The sequence below is a fragment of the Chiloscyllium plagiosum genome, unplaced genomic scaffold, assembly GCF_037043375.1.
Source record: "Chiloscyllium plagiosum isolate Xiang-an unplaced genomic scaffold, Cpla_swu_hap1 HiC_scaffold_18, whole genome shotgun sequence".
In the NCBI taxonomy this organism is placed as follows: Eukaryota; Metazoa; Chordata; class Chondrichthyes; order Orectolobiformes; family Hemiscylliidae; genus Chiloscyllium; species Chiloscyllium plagiosum.
This window is the reverse complement of record NW_028270156.1, coordinates 2216847-2231550: the sequence shown is the minus strand read 5'-3', so window position 1 is coordinate 2231550 and position 14704 is coordinate 2216847. Positions and strand designations below refer to the sequence as shown.

General features: G+C 54.0%; 1 protein-coding gene across 1 annotated transcript in view; it reads left to right on the top strand.

The window, feature by feature from the left end:
* Positions 1-14704, top strand: part of LOC122540750 (src substrate cortactin-like) — an 88641-nt gene that overhangs the window by 55725 nt on the left and 18212 nt on the right. Inside the window, exons 6-7 of the mRNA XM_087996242.1 lie at positions 4366-4476; positions 7107-7162. Of these exons, the coding sequence (XP_087852368.1) occupies positions 4366-4476; positions 7107-7162 (167 nt within the window). The remainder of the gene's footprint in view (positions 1-4365; positions 4477-7106; positions 7163-14704) is intronic.

Here is a 14704-nt window from a genome sequence, read left to right as displayed (position 1 = left end):
TGTGTGTGGGGTGTGGTGTGTGGGGTGTGGGTGTGGGGGGGGTGTGTGTGTGTGGGGGTGTGTGTGTGTGTGGGGAGGGTGTGTGTGTGTGTGGGGGGGGTGTGTGTGTGTGGGGGGGGTGTGTGTGTGTGGGGGGGTGTGTGTGTGTGGTGGTGGGGGTGTGTGTGTGTGTGTGGGGGGGTGTGTGTGTGTGTGGGGGGGGTGTGTGTGTGTGTGGGGGGGGTGTGTGTGTGTGTGTGGGGGGGGGTGTGTGTGTGTGTGGGGGGGGGTGTGTGTGTGTGGGGGGGGTGTGTGTGTGTGGGGGGGGGTGTGTGTGTGGGGGGGGTGTGTGTGTGTGGGGGAGGGTGTGTGTGTGTGGGGGGGGGGTGTGTGTGGGGGGGGTGTGTGTGTGGGGGGGTGTGTGTGTGTGGGGGGGGGAGTGTGTGTGGGGGGGGGTGTGTGTGTGGGGGGGGTGTGTGTGTGTGGGGGGGTGTGTGTGTGTGTGTGGGGGGGGTGTGTGTGTGTGTGGGGGGGGTGTGTGTGTGTGTGTGGGGGGGTGTGTGTGTGTGTGTGGGGGGGGTGTGTGTGTGTGGGGGGGGGTGTGTGTGTGTGGGGGGGGTGTGTGTGTGTGTGGGGGGGGTGTGTGTGTGTGTGGGGGGGGGTGTGTGTGTGGGGGGGTGTGTGTGTGTGGGGGGGGTGTGTGTGTGGGGGGGGGTGTGTGTGTGGGGGGGGTGTGTGTGTGGGGGGGGGTGTGTGTGGGGGGGTGGTGTGTGTGGGGGGGGTGGTGTGTGGGGGGGGTGGTGTGGGGGGGAGTGTGTGTGTGGGGGGGGGTGTGTGTGTGGGGGGGGGAGTGTGTGTGTGGGGGGGGGTGTGTGTGTGTGGGGGTGTGTGTGTGTGTGGGGGGTGTGTGTGTGGGGGGTGTGTGTGTGGGGGGGGGTGTGTGTGTGGGGGGGGGGTGTGGTGTGTGGGGGGGGGAGTGTGTGTGTGGGGGGGGAGTGTGTGTGTGGGGGGGGGTGTGTGTGTGGGGGGGGTGTGTGTGTGGGGGGGGGAGGTGTGTGTGGGGGGGGGAGTGTGTGTGTGGGGGGGGAGTGTGTGTGTGGGGGGGAGTGTGTGTGTGGGGGGGGGTGTGTGTGTGGGTGGGAGGTGTGTGTGTGGGTGTGTGTGGGGTGTGTGTGGGGGGTGGTGTGTGTGTGTGGGGGGTGGTGTGGGGGGTGTGTGTGGGGGGGGTGTGTGTGTGGGGGGGTGTGTGTGTGGGGGGGTGTGTGTGGGGGGGTGTGTGTGTGTGGGGGGGGTGTGTGGGTGGGGGTGTGGGGGGTGTGTGTGTGTGGGGGGGGGGGGTGTGTGGGGGGGTGTGTGTGGGGGGGTGTGTGTGTGGGGGGGTGGTGTGTGTGTGGGGGGGTGGTGTGTGTGTGGGGGGGTGGTGTGTGTGTGGGGGGGGTGTGTGTGGGGGGGTGGGTGTGGGGGTGTGTGTGTGTGTGGGGGGGGTGTGTGTGGGGGGGGTGTGTGTGGGGGGTGGTGTGTGTGTGGGGGGGGGTGTGTGGGGGGGGTGTGTGTGTGGGGGGGGGTGTGTGTGTGGGGGGGGTGTGTGGGGGGGGTGTGTGTGGGGGGGGTGTGTGTGGGGGGGGTGTGTGTGGGGGTGTGTGTGTGTGGGGGGGGGTGTGTGGGGGGGGTGTGTGTGTGGGGGGGGGTGTGTGTGTGTGGGGGGGGTGTGTGTGGTGGGGGGTGTGTGTGGGGGGGGTGTGTGTGGGGGGGGTGTGTGTGTGGGGGGGTGTGTGTGTGGGGGGGTGTGTGTGTGTGTGGGGGGGGTGTGTGTGTGGGGGGGGGTGTGTGTGTGGGGGGGGGTGTGGTGTGGGGGGGGGTGTGTGTGGGGGGGGGTGTGTGTGTGGGGGGGGTGTGTGTGTGGGGGGGGTGTGTGTGTGGGGGGGGGGGTGTGGTGGGGGGGGGGTGTGTGTGGGGGGGGTGTGTGTGTGGGGGGGGTGTGTGTGTGGGGGGGGGTGTGTGGGTGGGGGGGGGTGTGTGTGGGGGGGGGGTGTGTGTGTGGGGGGGGTGTGTGTGGGGGGGGTGTGTGTGTGGGGGGGGGTGTGTGTGGGGGGGGGGGTGTGTGGGGGGGGTGTGTGGGGGGGGTGTGTGTGTGGGGGGGGGGTGTGGGGGGGGGTGTGTGGGGGGGGGGGTGTGGGGGGGGTGTGGGGGGGGGGTGTGTGGGGGGGGGGGGTGTGGGGGGGTGTGTGGGGGGGGGGGGTGTGTGTGGGGGGGGGGTGTGGTGGGGGGGGTGGTGTGTGGGGGGGGGGGGTGTGTGTGTGGGGGGGTGGTGTGGGGGGGGGGGTGGGGGGGGGGGTGTGTGTGGGGGGGGGGGTGTGTGGGGGGGGGGTGTGTGTGTGGGGGGGGGTGGTGTGGGGGGGGGTGTGTGTGGGGGGGGTGGGTGTGTGGGGGGGGGGGTGGGGGGGGGTGGGGGGGGGGTGTGTGTGGGGGGGGGGTGTGTGGGGGGGGGGGGTGTGTGGGGGGGGGGGGTGTGTGGGGGGGGGGGGTGTGTGTGTGTGGGGGGTGTGGGTGTGTGGGGGGGGGGTGTGGGTGGGGGGGGGTGTGTGTGTGGGGGGGTGTGTGTGTGGGGGGGTGTGGGTGTGGGGGGGGTGTGTGTGTGGGGGGGTGTGTGTGTGTGGGGGGGGGTGTGTGGGGGGGGGGGGTGTGTGGGGGGGGGGGTGTGTGTGGGGGGGGGGGGTGTGTGTGTGGGGGGGGTGGGTGTGGGGGGGGGGTGTGGGTGGGGGGGGTGTGTGTGTGGGGGGGGTGTGTGTGTGGGGGGGTGTGTGTGTGTGGGGGGTGTGTGTGTGTGGGGGGGGGGGTGGGGGGGGGGGGTGTGTGGGGGGGGGGTGTGTGTGTGGGGGGGGTGTGTGTGTGGGGGGGGGGGTGTGGGGGGGGGGTGTGGGGGGGGGGGGGTGTGGTGGGGGGGGGTGGGGTGGGGGGTGTGTGTGTGGGGGGGTGTGGGTGTGTGGGGGGGGGTGTGGGGGGGTGGGGTGGTGTGGGGGGGGGTGTGGGGTGTGGGTGGGGGGGGGGTGTGTGTGGGGGGGTGTGTGGGGGGGGGGGGGTGTGTGTGTGGGGGGGGGGGGGTGTGGGGGGGTGTGTGTGTGGGGGGGGGGGGTGTGGGGGGGGTGGGTGTGGGGGGGGGGGGGGGGGTGTGTGGGGGGGGGGTGTGTGTGTGGGGGGGGGGGTGGTGTGTGTGGGGGGGGGGGTGTGGTGTGGGGGGGGGGGGTGGGGGGGGTGGTGGGGGGGGGTGGGTGTGGGGGGGGTGTGTGTGGGGGGGGGTGTGGGGGGGGGTGTGTGGTGGGGGGGGGGTGTGTGTGTGGGGGGGGGGGTGGGTGTGGGGGGGGGGGTGGTGTGGGGGGGGGGGGGTGTGTGTGGGGGGGGGGGTGTGTGTGGGGGGGTGTGTGTGGGGGGGGGTGTGGGGGGGTGGGGGGGGGGGGGTGTGTGTGGGGGGGGGTGTGTGGGGGGGGGTGGTGTGGGGGGGGGGTGGGGGGGGTGGTGTGTGGGGGGGGGGGTGTGGGGGGGGGGTGTGTGTGTGGGGGGGGGGTGGTGTGGGGGGGTGTGTGTGGGGGGGTGTGTGTGGGGGGGGTGTGTGTGTGGGGGGGGTGTGGGGTGGGGTGTGGGGGGGGGGTGTGTGTGTGGGGGGGGTGTGGGGGTGGGTGGGGGGGTGGGGGTGTGTGTGTGGGGTGTGGGTGGGGTGTGGTGGGGGTGGTGTGGGGGGGTGTGTGTGTGTGGGGGGGGGGGTGTGTGTGTGGGGGGGGGGGGGTGTGTGTGTGGGGGGTGTGTGTGTGGGGGGGGGTGTGTGTGGGTGGGGGGGGGGTGTGTGTGGGGGGGGTGTGGGGGGGTGTGTGTGTGGTGTGGGGGGTGTGTGTGTGTGTGGGGGGGTGTGTGTGTGTGTGGGGGGGGGTGTGTGTGTGGGGGGGGTGTGTGTGGGGGGTGTGTGTGTGCGTGGGGGGTGTGTGTGTGCGTGGGGGATGTGTGTGTGCGTGGGGGGTGTGTGTGTGGGGGGGGGGTGTGTGTGTGTGGGGATGTGTGTCGGGGGGGGGGGTGTCTGTCTTGCCCTAGCTACTCGTTGATGTTGGTTTGGATGTTGAGCTCTGGATTGACGTTGTGCCCAAAACAGTTTGATTAGAACTAACTGGTATTTTCAGATAATGCAGTTGAACAAGAATCTAATTGTACTTAACAAACAATCCTCACCGAGAATGTGTTGTGTATTGAAGCAATCTGCTTTTTGGAGTTTTGTTTTATATTGTCCTGTTTGCATTTTAGTCTGTTTTGTTTTATAATTCTGTTATTGTATGTTTGACATAACGTGGCTTGTGTTTTTTCTTGTCACTGTCTTTGTTTTGATTGTGTGTGGATTTGCAGACTATAAGAGAGGTTTCGGTGGCAAATATGGTGTTGAGACAGAAAACCAGGACAAATCTGCCGTCGGCTTCGACTACAAGGAAAAGCTGGCCAAGCACGAGTCTCAACAAGGCAGAGTCTGATGCCAGACCTCGCTCTGGCTTCATAAAAATGCACTAAATTGAGAGCACATACCCCTTCAGTGGCATTTTCTTTCCAGTTCTACAATGGGTATTCGAAGCACCTTTCTCCCCCAAATTTATTCAATTAATTCCGAGAAACAGTGGAGCTCATATGGAAAGTTCCGGAAATGCTGACAGAGCTCTGGTACCTTTTCCCCCCACATGCTCCCCTTCTAGGTCTGTCCGGTATAAACCGGCCATGTGGTTCACGGGAGCCACCCATTTTCCTCCTCCAAACCACTCGATTTTCCCCAATAGTTCCTGATTCCCTCAACCCTGCAGCAAATTCCTCCCAAAATTTCATAGTTGACCCTGTTGAATCTGCTGTTTTATAATATCTTGCATCACTATTCAGACTACTGTCCCATGGAGAAATCTGACTGACATCTGTTTCTATTGTGTATCCATAACGCACATGGAAATGTGACAATTTCAAATCTTGTTTTAGCGAAAGGTAATGTTTATTTCAATGTGACACTGAAATTCTCTCCATAAACTCGATACCATGATTTAAATCCCCAATTCAGAAGTTATGCCAAAGAACATTCAGTAGAATCTTCCTCATAATCTGATTTCTAAACTATTAGCTGGAAGTCAAGCTGCCAATAAATAAACTTTCCACTTGGCTAATATAAATGTCCAGACTTTAAGCTACAATGCTGTCATCTACTTGACAATGTTTAAGATTGCCCAGGTACGTCCTGTACACACAAAACAGGACAAATCCTACCTGACTAATTCCTGCCCCATCAGTCTACTCTTGAGCATCAGTAAAGTGATGGAAGGTGTCAGTAACAGAGCTATCAAGCAGCACCTGCTCAGCTATAACCTGCTCATTACCGCCCAGTTTGGGTTCCCCCAGGGCCACTCAGCTCCTGACCTCATTACAGCCTTGGGTCAAACATAACTCTTAAAAGCCTGTCCACCATCTACAAGGCACAAGTCAGGAGTGTGATGGAATACTCCCCACTTGCCCCTGGATGGGGGCAGCTCCAACAACACCCGAGAAGCTTAACATCATCCAGGACAAAGCAGCCTGCCTTGATTGGCACCACATCCCCTCCCTCCGCCACCATCGCTCAGTAGCAGCAGTGTGTACTATCTACAAGATGCACTGCAGAAACTCATGGAAGATCCTCAGATAGCACCTTCCAAAGATACGACCACTTCTATCTAGAAGGACAGGGACAGCAGATACATGAGAACACCACCGAGCCCCTCACCATCCTGATTTTTGAAATATATCGCCATTCCTTCAGTGTCACTGGGTCAGAATCCTGGAACTCCCTCCCTAAGGGCATTATGGGTAACCCTTCAGCACATGGACTGCAGCGATTCAAGAAGGTAGCTCACCACCATCACCACCTCGGGGGGGTGGGGGGAGGCAATTAGGAACGGGTAATAAATCCTGATCCAGCCAGCAACACCCATGTCCCACAAATGGATAAAAATAAAAGCACCTTGTGTTGGGAGATGAGCTGTGTGTGTGAAGAGCTGGTGATGTCAGTGCTGTAGCTACATCACTGTATGATGGAAGGGGTGGTGTCAGAGGTCAGACGCACCATGAGCATGGTAACATCAACCCAGAGAAGGATGGGAAGTGATCTCTTTCAAACTGAAGATCTTATGGGAAAGGGTGGTTCCTTTTCTGGGAGAGACTGAAACAGTGCTTCAAAATGAGATGAGAATTTCCTTTCTCTCGGAGTGTCATTCGGATGTGAAATTCTCTCCCCAGAGGGTACTGCTGTTTAGATCCAATTGCATTAGATTCCCTACAGTGTGGAAACAGGCCCTATGGGGATTAGAGGCTCCATGAGTGATGTCTGAAAGACAAAGGGCCGGGGAGGGGGGGGGGGGGGGGGGGGGGGGGGGGTGAGCAGAGAATAAACAGAAAGTGGGTTTGAAATCCCAGTCAAATCAGATATGATCTCATTGAATGATGGAATTGGCTTGAAAGGACTGAATTCCCTGATCCCTGATCCCTGATCCCTGATCCCTGATCCCTGATCCCTGATCCCTGATCCCTGATCCCTGATCCGCTCAGCTTTATTTGGTGAAGAGATGGGCGAAGAGATTTATCAGTCTGGGGATGGATAGAAATGATGTAACCTTGATCATCCAATTAATTTCTGACCCCAAGTGGGGGATAAGTAATTTTCTGGCTAAATGCCTCCAAAGGTCTGTGCTACAAACTGGTGCATTTATTTGTCATTGTCCTGTCGACCCTGTAGACTTTATTTCTGCTTGTATGTTTATGTTGATCAAGCCAATCAGCACCTGTTCCCCTGATAGACTGGCCCTCAGCATGTCTATAGTAATCAGGTCATTCATTCCAACATCTCATTTACTTTCCTCTGATAAACTGATCAATTTCAAAAGGCGCAAAGCCACAATGCTCGATCAATAATGCACATCATTACAAATCTCCTCTTTGGATCTGACCTTACTGAGCCTATTCCAATCTTGGCTGTATGTTTTGCATTCTGTTTGGCTGCCTCATTGAATGATGCATGGTCACTCTCTTTACTTCTGAATACCTCTTGTGTGGCTGCACCTTATTCTCTCATCTCTTTATTTCAGATTATTCAAAAGGATTTGGTGGCAAATATGGAATTCAAAAAGATCGGATGGATAAGGTGAGTGACTGCAATAAACTGCCTTCTATGTAAATGTAGCGCACACAGCCACTCCGTCATTCAGTCACAACGCAACCATCCAAACAAGACAACACTGATCCATTCAGTTAGAACATTGTGATAACTCGTACAACAAGGTGCTAACGTTAAAGCCATGTGATTTCCTGGAATCTGGAATCTCCCTGTTGTATAAGAGTCTGAATGGGTTAATGATCAATTCCTTAAGCATCACCCATTACGATGATGCCCACAAACTGGGGCAAGGTAAAGCTTGGGATCTCAAAGGAGGTAAGTCTTACCATCTGGGGCTTGCTTACTCTCTGTCACAATGTCTACCACATCAATGTAACTTGTACCTAGTTGCTGTCTTGCAATAAACTCCATCTTGTTTTGTCTTGTTTGATCATTAAGTGACTGTCTTCAATCACGTTTGACCTTGTCAAGCCCAACCAGGGAAGAGAATGATGGCAGCAAATCCACTAAGAGCTCGTCCGATATCAGCAATGGTGGTGATTCTTTTTATAACTGATCAGTCAGAGACCAGTCCAGTTGAGAACAGAAGTGAGTCAAACAGTGAGGGCAGGCAGGGACAAGGCAGAGAATGAGGTAGGACTGATATATTAAACTGCATTATTTCAACGCAAGAGGCCTAACGGGGAAGGCAGATGAACTCAGGGCATGTTTAGGAACATGGGACTGGGATAACAGAGCAATTACAGAAACATGGCTCAGGGATGGGCAGGACTGGCAGCTGAATGTTCCAGGATACAAATGCTACAGGAAGGATAGAAAGGGAGGCAAGAGAGGGGGGGGGGGGGGAGTGGTGTTTTTGATAAGGGATAGCATTACAGCTGTGCTGAGGGAGGATATTCCCGGAAATACATCCAGGGAAGTTATTTGGGTGGAACTGAGAAATAAGAGAGGGATGATCACCTTATTGGGATTGTATTATAGACTCTCTAATATTCAGAGGGAAATTGAGAAACAAATTTGTAAGGAGATCTCAGCTATCTGTAAGAATAATAGGGTGGTTATGGTAGGGGATTTTAACTTTCCAAACATCGACTGGGACTGTCATAGTGTTAAGGGTTGAGATCGAGAGGAATTTGTTAAGTGTGTACAAGAAAATTTTCTGATTCATTATGTGGATGTTCCTAAGACCATAAGACCATAAGACATAGGAGTGGAAGTAAGGCCATTCGGCCCATCGAGTCCACTCCGCCATTCAATCATGGCTGATGCGCATTTCAGCTCCACTTACCAGCCTTCTCCCCGTAGCCCTTAATTCCTCGAGACAACAAGAATCTATCAATCTCGGCCTTGAAGACATTTAGCGTCCCGGCTTCCACTGCACTCCGTGGCAATGAATTCCACAGGCCGACCACTCTCTGGCTGAAGAAATGTCTCATAAGACATTTACTAGACATAAGACATTTACCTTCTCATACTAGAGAAGGTGCAAAACGTGACCTACTCTTGGGAAATAAGGCAGAGCAGGTGACTGAGGTGTCAGTGGGGGAGCACTTTGGGGCCAGCGACCATAATTAGATTTAAAATAGTGATGGAAAAGGATAGACCAGATCTAAAAGTTCTAAATTGGAGAAAGGCCAATTTTGACGGTATTAGGCAAGAACTTTCAAAAGCTGATTGGAGGCAGATGTTCGCAGGTAAAGGGACGGCTGGAAAATGGGAAGCCTTCAGAAATGAGATAACGAGAGTCCAGAGAAAGTATATTCCTGTCAGGGTGAAAGGGAAGGCTGGTAGGTATAGGGAATGCTGGATGACTAAAGAAATTGAGGGTTTGGTTAAGAAAAAGAAGGAAGTATATGTCAGGTATAGACAGGATAGATCGAGTGAATCCTTAGAAGAGTATAAAGAAAGTAGGAGTACACTTAAGAGGGAAATCAGGAGGGCAAAACGGGGACATGAGATAGCTTTGGCAAATAGAATTAAGGAGAATCCAAAAGGTTTTACAAATATATTAAGGACAAAAGGGTAGCTAGGGAAAGAATAGGGCCCCTCAAAGATCAGCAAGGCGGCCTTTGTGTGGAGTCGCAGGAAATCAGTATTTACTGTGAAAAAGGATATGGAAGATATAGACTGTAGGGAAATAGATGGTGGCATCTTGAAAAATGTTCGTATATTACAGAGGAGGTAGTGCTGGATGTCTTGAAACGCATAAAAGTGGATAAATCCCCAGGACCTGATCAGGTGTACTCTCGACCTCTGTGGGAAGCTAGGGAAGTGATTGCTGGGCCTCTTGCTGAGATATTTATATCATCGATAGTCATAGATGAGGTGCCGGAAGACTGGAGGTTGGCTAACACGGTGCCACTGTTTAAGAAGGGTGGTAAGAACAAGCCAGGGAACTATAGACCGGTGAGCCTGACATCGGTGGTGGGCAAGTTGTTGGAGGGAATCCGGAGGGCAAGGATGTACATGTATTTGGAAAGGGAAGGATTGATTAGGGATAGTCAGCATGACTTTGTGCGTGGGAAATCATGTCTCACAAACTTGATTGAGTTTTTTGAAGAAGTAACAAAGAGGATTGATGAGGGCAGAGCGGTAGATGTGATCTAAATGGACTACACTAAGGCATTTGGCAAGGTTCCCCATTGGAGATTGGTTAGCAAGGTTAGGTCTCACGGAATACAGGGAGAAGTAGCCATTTGGATACAGAACTGGCTCAAAGGTAGAAGACAGAGGGTGGTAGTGGAGGGTCGTTTTTCAAACTGGAGGCCTGTGACCAGTGGAGTGCCACAAGGATCAGTGCTGGATACACTACTTTTCATCATTTACATAAATGATTTCGATGCGAGCATAAGAGGTACAGTTAGTAAGTTTGCAGATGACACCAAAATTGGAGGTGTAGTGGGACAGCGAAGAGGGTTACCTCAGATTACAACAGGATCTGGACTAGATGGGCCAGTGGGCTTAGGAGTGGCGGATGGAGTTTAATTCAGATAAATGCGAGGTGCTGCATTTTGGGAAAGCAAATCTTAGCAGGACTTATACACTTCATGGTAAGATCCTAGGGGGTGTTGCTGAACAAAGAGACCTTGGAGTGCAGGTTCTTAGCTCCTTGAAAGTGGAGTCGCAGGTAGATAGGATAGTGAAGAAGGTGTTTGGTATGCTTTCCTTTGTTGGTCAGAGTATTGAGTGCAGGAGTTGGGAGGTCATGTTGTGGCTGTACAGGACATTGGTTAGGCCACTGTTGGAATATTGCGAGCAATTCTGGTCTCCTTCCTATTGGGAGGATGTTCTGAAACTTGAAAGGGTTCAGAAAAGATTTCCAAGGATATTGCCAGGATTGGAGGATTTGAGCTATAAGGGAGAGGCTGGTCAGGCTGGGGCTGTTTTCCCTGGAGCGTCAGAGGCTCAGGGGTGATCTTATAGAGGTTTATAAAATCATGAGGGACATGGATAGGGTAAATAGACAAGGTCTTTTCCCTGGGGTGGGGGCAGTCCAGAACTAGAGGGCATAGTTTTAGGATGAGAGGGAAAAGATATAAAAGAGACCTAAGGGGCAACATTTTCACGCAAAGGGTGGTACATGTATGGAATGAGCTGCCAGATGAAGTGGTGGATGCTGGCACAATTACAACATTTAAAAGGCATCTGGATGAGTATGTGAATAGGAAGGGTTTGGAGGGATAAGGGCCGGGTGCTGGCAGGTGGGACTAGATTGGGTTGGGATATCTAGTTGGTGTGGATGAGTTGGACCGTAGGGTATGCTCTGTGCTGCACATCTCTACGACTGTCTGACTCTATGCTCTGTCCATTTGGTCCATCTTCCCCATCCTATCACTATGAACGGCTTACCCAGTGTCACTCCCCTGCCTTCCCCAGTGTCACTCCCCTGCCTTCCCCAGTGTCACTCCCCTGCCTCCCCCAGTGTCACTCCCCTGCCTCCCCCAGTGTCACTCCCCTGCCTCCCCCAGTGTCACTCCCCTGCCTCCCCCAGTGTCACTCCCCTGCCTTCCCCAGTGTCACTCCCCTGCCTTCCCCAGTGTCTCTCCCCTGCCTGACCCAGTGTCCCTCCCCTGCCTGACCCAGTGTCCCTCCCCTGCCTTCCCCAGTGTCCCTCCCCTGCCTTCCCCAGTGTCCCTCCCCAGCCTTCCCCAGTGTCCCTCCCCAGCCTTCCCCAGTGTCCCTCCCCTGCCTTCCCCAGTGTCCCTCCCCAGTGTCCCTCCCCTGCCTTCCCCAGTGTCACTCCCCTGCCTTCCCCAGTGTCACTCCCCTGCCTTCCCCAGTGTCACTCCCCTGCCTCCCCCAGTGTCACTCCCCTGCCTCCCCCAGTGTCACTCCCCTGCCTTCCCCAGTTTCACTCCCCTGCTTGCCCCAGTGTCACTCCCCTGCTTGCCCCAGTGTCACTCCCCTGCCTGCCCCAGTGTCACTCCCCTGCCTGCCCCAGTGTCACTCCCCTGCCTGCCCCAGCGTCACTCCCCTGCCTGACCCAGCGTCACTCCCCTGCCTGACCCAGCGTCACTCCCCTGCCTGACCCAGCGTCCCTCCCCTGCCTGACCCAGCGTCCCTCCCCTGCCTGACCCAGCGTCCCTCCCCTGCCTGACCCAGCGTCCCTCCCCTGCCTGACCCAGCGTCCCTCCCCTGCCTGACCCAGCGTCCCTCCCCTGCCTGACCCAGCGTCCCTCCCCTGCCTTCTCCTTGTTTTGCTGCACATTCTTCCTTTTCAAATAAGCATCTTGTTTCTTTCTCAAAGCCTGCACCCCACCCTCTGGTATTATAGTGCAGACCCCAACCATTTCTCACATGAAAAAGTTCCTCTTCATGTCACTGTTGCTTCTTTAACTGATTATTTTAAACCTGTACCTCCTGATCCCCACCAATGGAGTGGTTTTTCAGTATCTGCTCTGCCCAGCCCTCTCTGATTTTGAACACCTCAATCAAATCTCCCCTTCAGTCGGGAGAACAGCCCCAGCTGCTTCATCCTATCGACGTAACTGAAGTTCCTCATTCAGAAGGTTCCTGCACTGTCTCCAACATCTTCACCTCATGCTCCTGGTGCCCACTCCAGCTGAAGGTGAACCAGTGTCTGATACAAGTTCAACATGACTTTCCTGCTCCTGAATCCTGCCCGTGTCACTGAATCCTGTCTACTTTATTAACTGCTCTCTCCACCTGCCCTGTCTGCTAGTACTTTGATAATTGTGGCTGTTTGTGATATCTTGCAGTTGAACCTGTGAATGAAGAGTGAGTTTGGGTAAAAAGAAATGTAAATTTTAATCCAAAGTTCTTTAACATGATAGTGAAGATGTCTGGAATTGATTGTCCGACGCAGATAGAATCATTGGAAGAGACTGAAACAGAAATTGTTGGAAAAATGCCAGGTTCTGAAGAAGGTATCAGTGGACCCAAAACATTAATTCTGCTTTCTCTCCCACAGATACTGCCGAGCTTTTCCAGCAATTTCTGTTTTTGTTTCTGATTTCCACCATCTGAAGTTCTTTGTTTTTTTCATTGGAAGAGATTATTTGGTTCTTCGAGTCAGTGCTAACTTTAAATTGGAGCTGTTTCCCCTCTGCCCCTTTCCCATTGTTTACAGGACCTCACAGTATTGTGACTGTCGTGCGTGTGGTCGTTAATGTCATCTTCTTTCAATATTGCTCAGTTTATCCCTCAGCAACTGAATCACCATCGTTGAATATAATCTTCTTGTTTTAATGACCAATTCCAGTTTGTTGCACTATGGGTTTTTAAAGCTGGGATTGACTGAGAGACTCCATGCTGTGCCTGTTTGTCAATGGCTGCAGCATCCTTTTTGTAATTGGACATTACAAACCTGGCCAAATGTCAGCTGTCCCCAAGCAAAGTTGATTATTGGAAGTGAAGTTGCTTAGCAACATTTGATATTCTGGTTTAATATTTATCCAATAAAACTGCATTGTCTCCTATTTTCCCACTTCCTCTCCTCCTCTCCTTTCAGTAATCAGATATCGAAAACTTCTGCATCACTTTACTCCTTTCTTCCTTTCTGCTTGAAAATTGAGCCATTTGCCCCAAAGTCTCAAAGACGCAGAGGAGGTCGTTGGGCCTATTGCATGTATGCTGGCCCTCTGGAGTGGTTAGTCTCACCACTGCCACCCTGCTCTGTCCCTGTAACCTTACACATTAATTTCCTTTCAGGGCCCTCCCCTCTCCTTATGAACCCCTTGTTTCTGCTCAGGAGGCCATGTTCCGGTTTCCTGCCACTGGCTGTGTTGTAAAAAAACAAAGTTCTTGACCATGTTCTCCTTGTTGAAACCTTAAATATGTGTCCCTGCCCCCACAAATCCTTGGACCATCAGCTAATGGGAGCAGCTTTCTGTCATCTACCCTATCCAAACCTGTCCTGACCTTGCCCACCTTCGTTCTGATACAAGCAAATCAAGCCCAGCCTCTGTAACCAGAGCTCCGACCTGAGCCAGCCCCACCCACAACCAAATCCCTGGAAGCATTCCTCTCCATCTCCTCCTCCTGTTGTCATATTTTGTATATAAAATAACAGCAGTGCTTCATTTATATTAAAGCTTCTATATTAATGTTAATTGTAATATTCCATGGATTTACATCACATCATCACTAATGATTAGTAAAACTGAGACATTAACAGTTCCTCACTTTGAGTTGAAAGTTATCGGTGTTAAATTTAATATTTATATCACTGTTCAGTTAAGTTTGCTTTCACCCCCAACTTTAATTTTATTTGCTTTGCTTTTCCCTCTGCCCCTTCACTGTTTAGACTTTGAGACTGTGACCAGGGTTCGGGAAAATGCTGACTGAACACACTTGGGCACTCTTCAGTGTTTATTTTGGGAGAGGGGAACAGCTCAACAAAGATGGAACCCCCTTCCCCTGCTTCTCAACGAATCTTAGTCTTCGAACGGAGGCTTTTGTGTTGTGTTCTTGGTCACCTGCTCCACCTTTTACCAGGGAAACAGAATCATACAGAACAGAGAGGCCTTTCGGCCCATTAAGTCTGCATCACCAAAAACCACTCAATCTACACAAGCCCCACTTTTCCACACTTAGCCCATAGCCTTGAATTTTATGACATTTCAAGTGTTCAGACAAAGTACTTTATGAAGGTTGTGAAGTTTTCCTCTTCAACTCCCTTCCCAGTCAGTGCATTCCACACACCCATCCACACACCCATCCACACACCCATCCACACACCCATCCACACACCCATCCACACACCCATCCACACACCCATCCACACACCCCATCCACACACCCCATCCACACACCCCATCCACACACCCCATCCACACACCCCATCCACACACCCCATCCACACACCCCATCCACACACCCCATCCACACACCCCATCCACACACCCCATCCACACACCCCATCCACACACCCCATCCACACACCCCATCCACACACCCCATCCACACACCCCATCCACACACCCCATCCACACACCCCATCCACACACCCCATCCACACACCCCATCCACACACCCCATCCACACACCCCATCCACACACCCCATCCACACACCCCATCCACACTCGGGGTGAAAACATTTTCCCTCA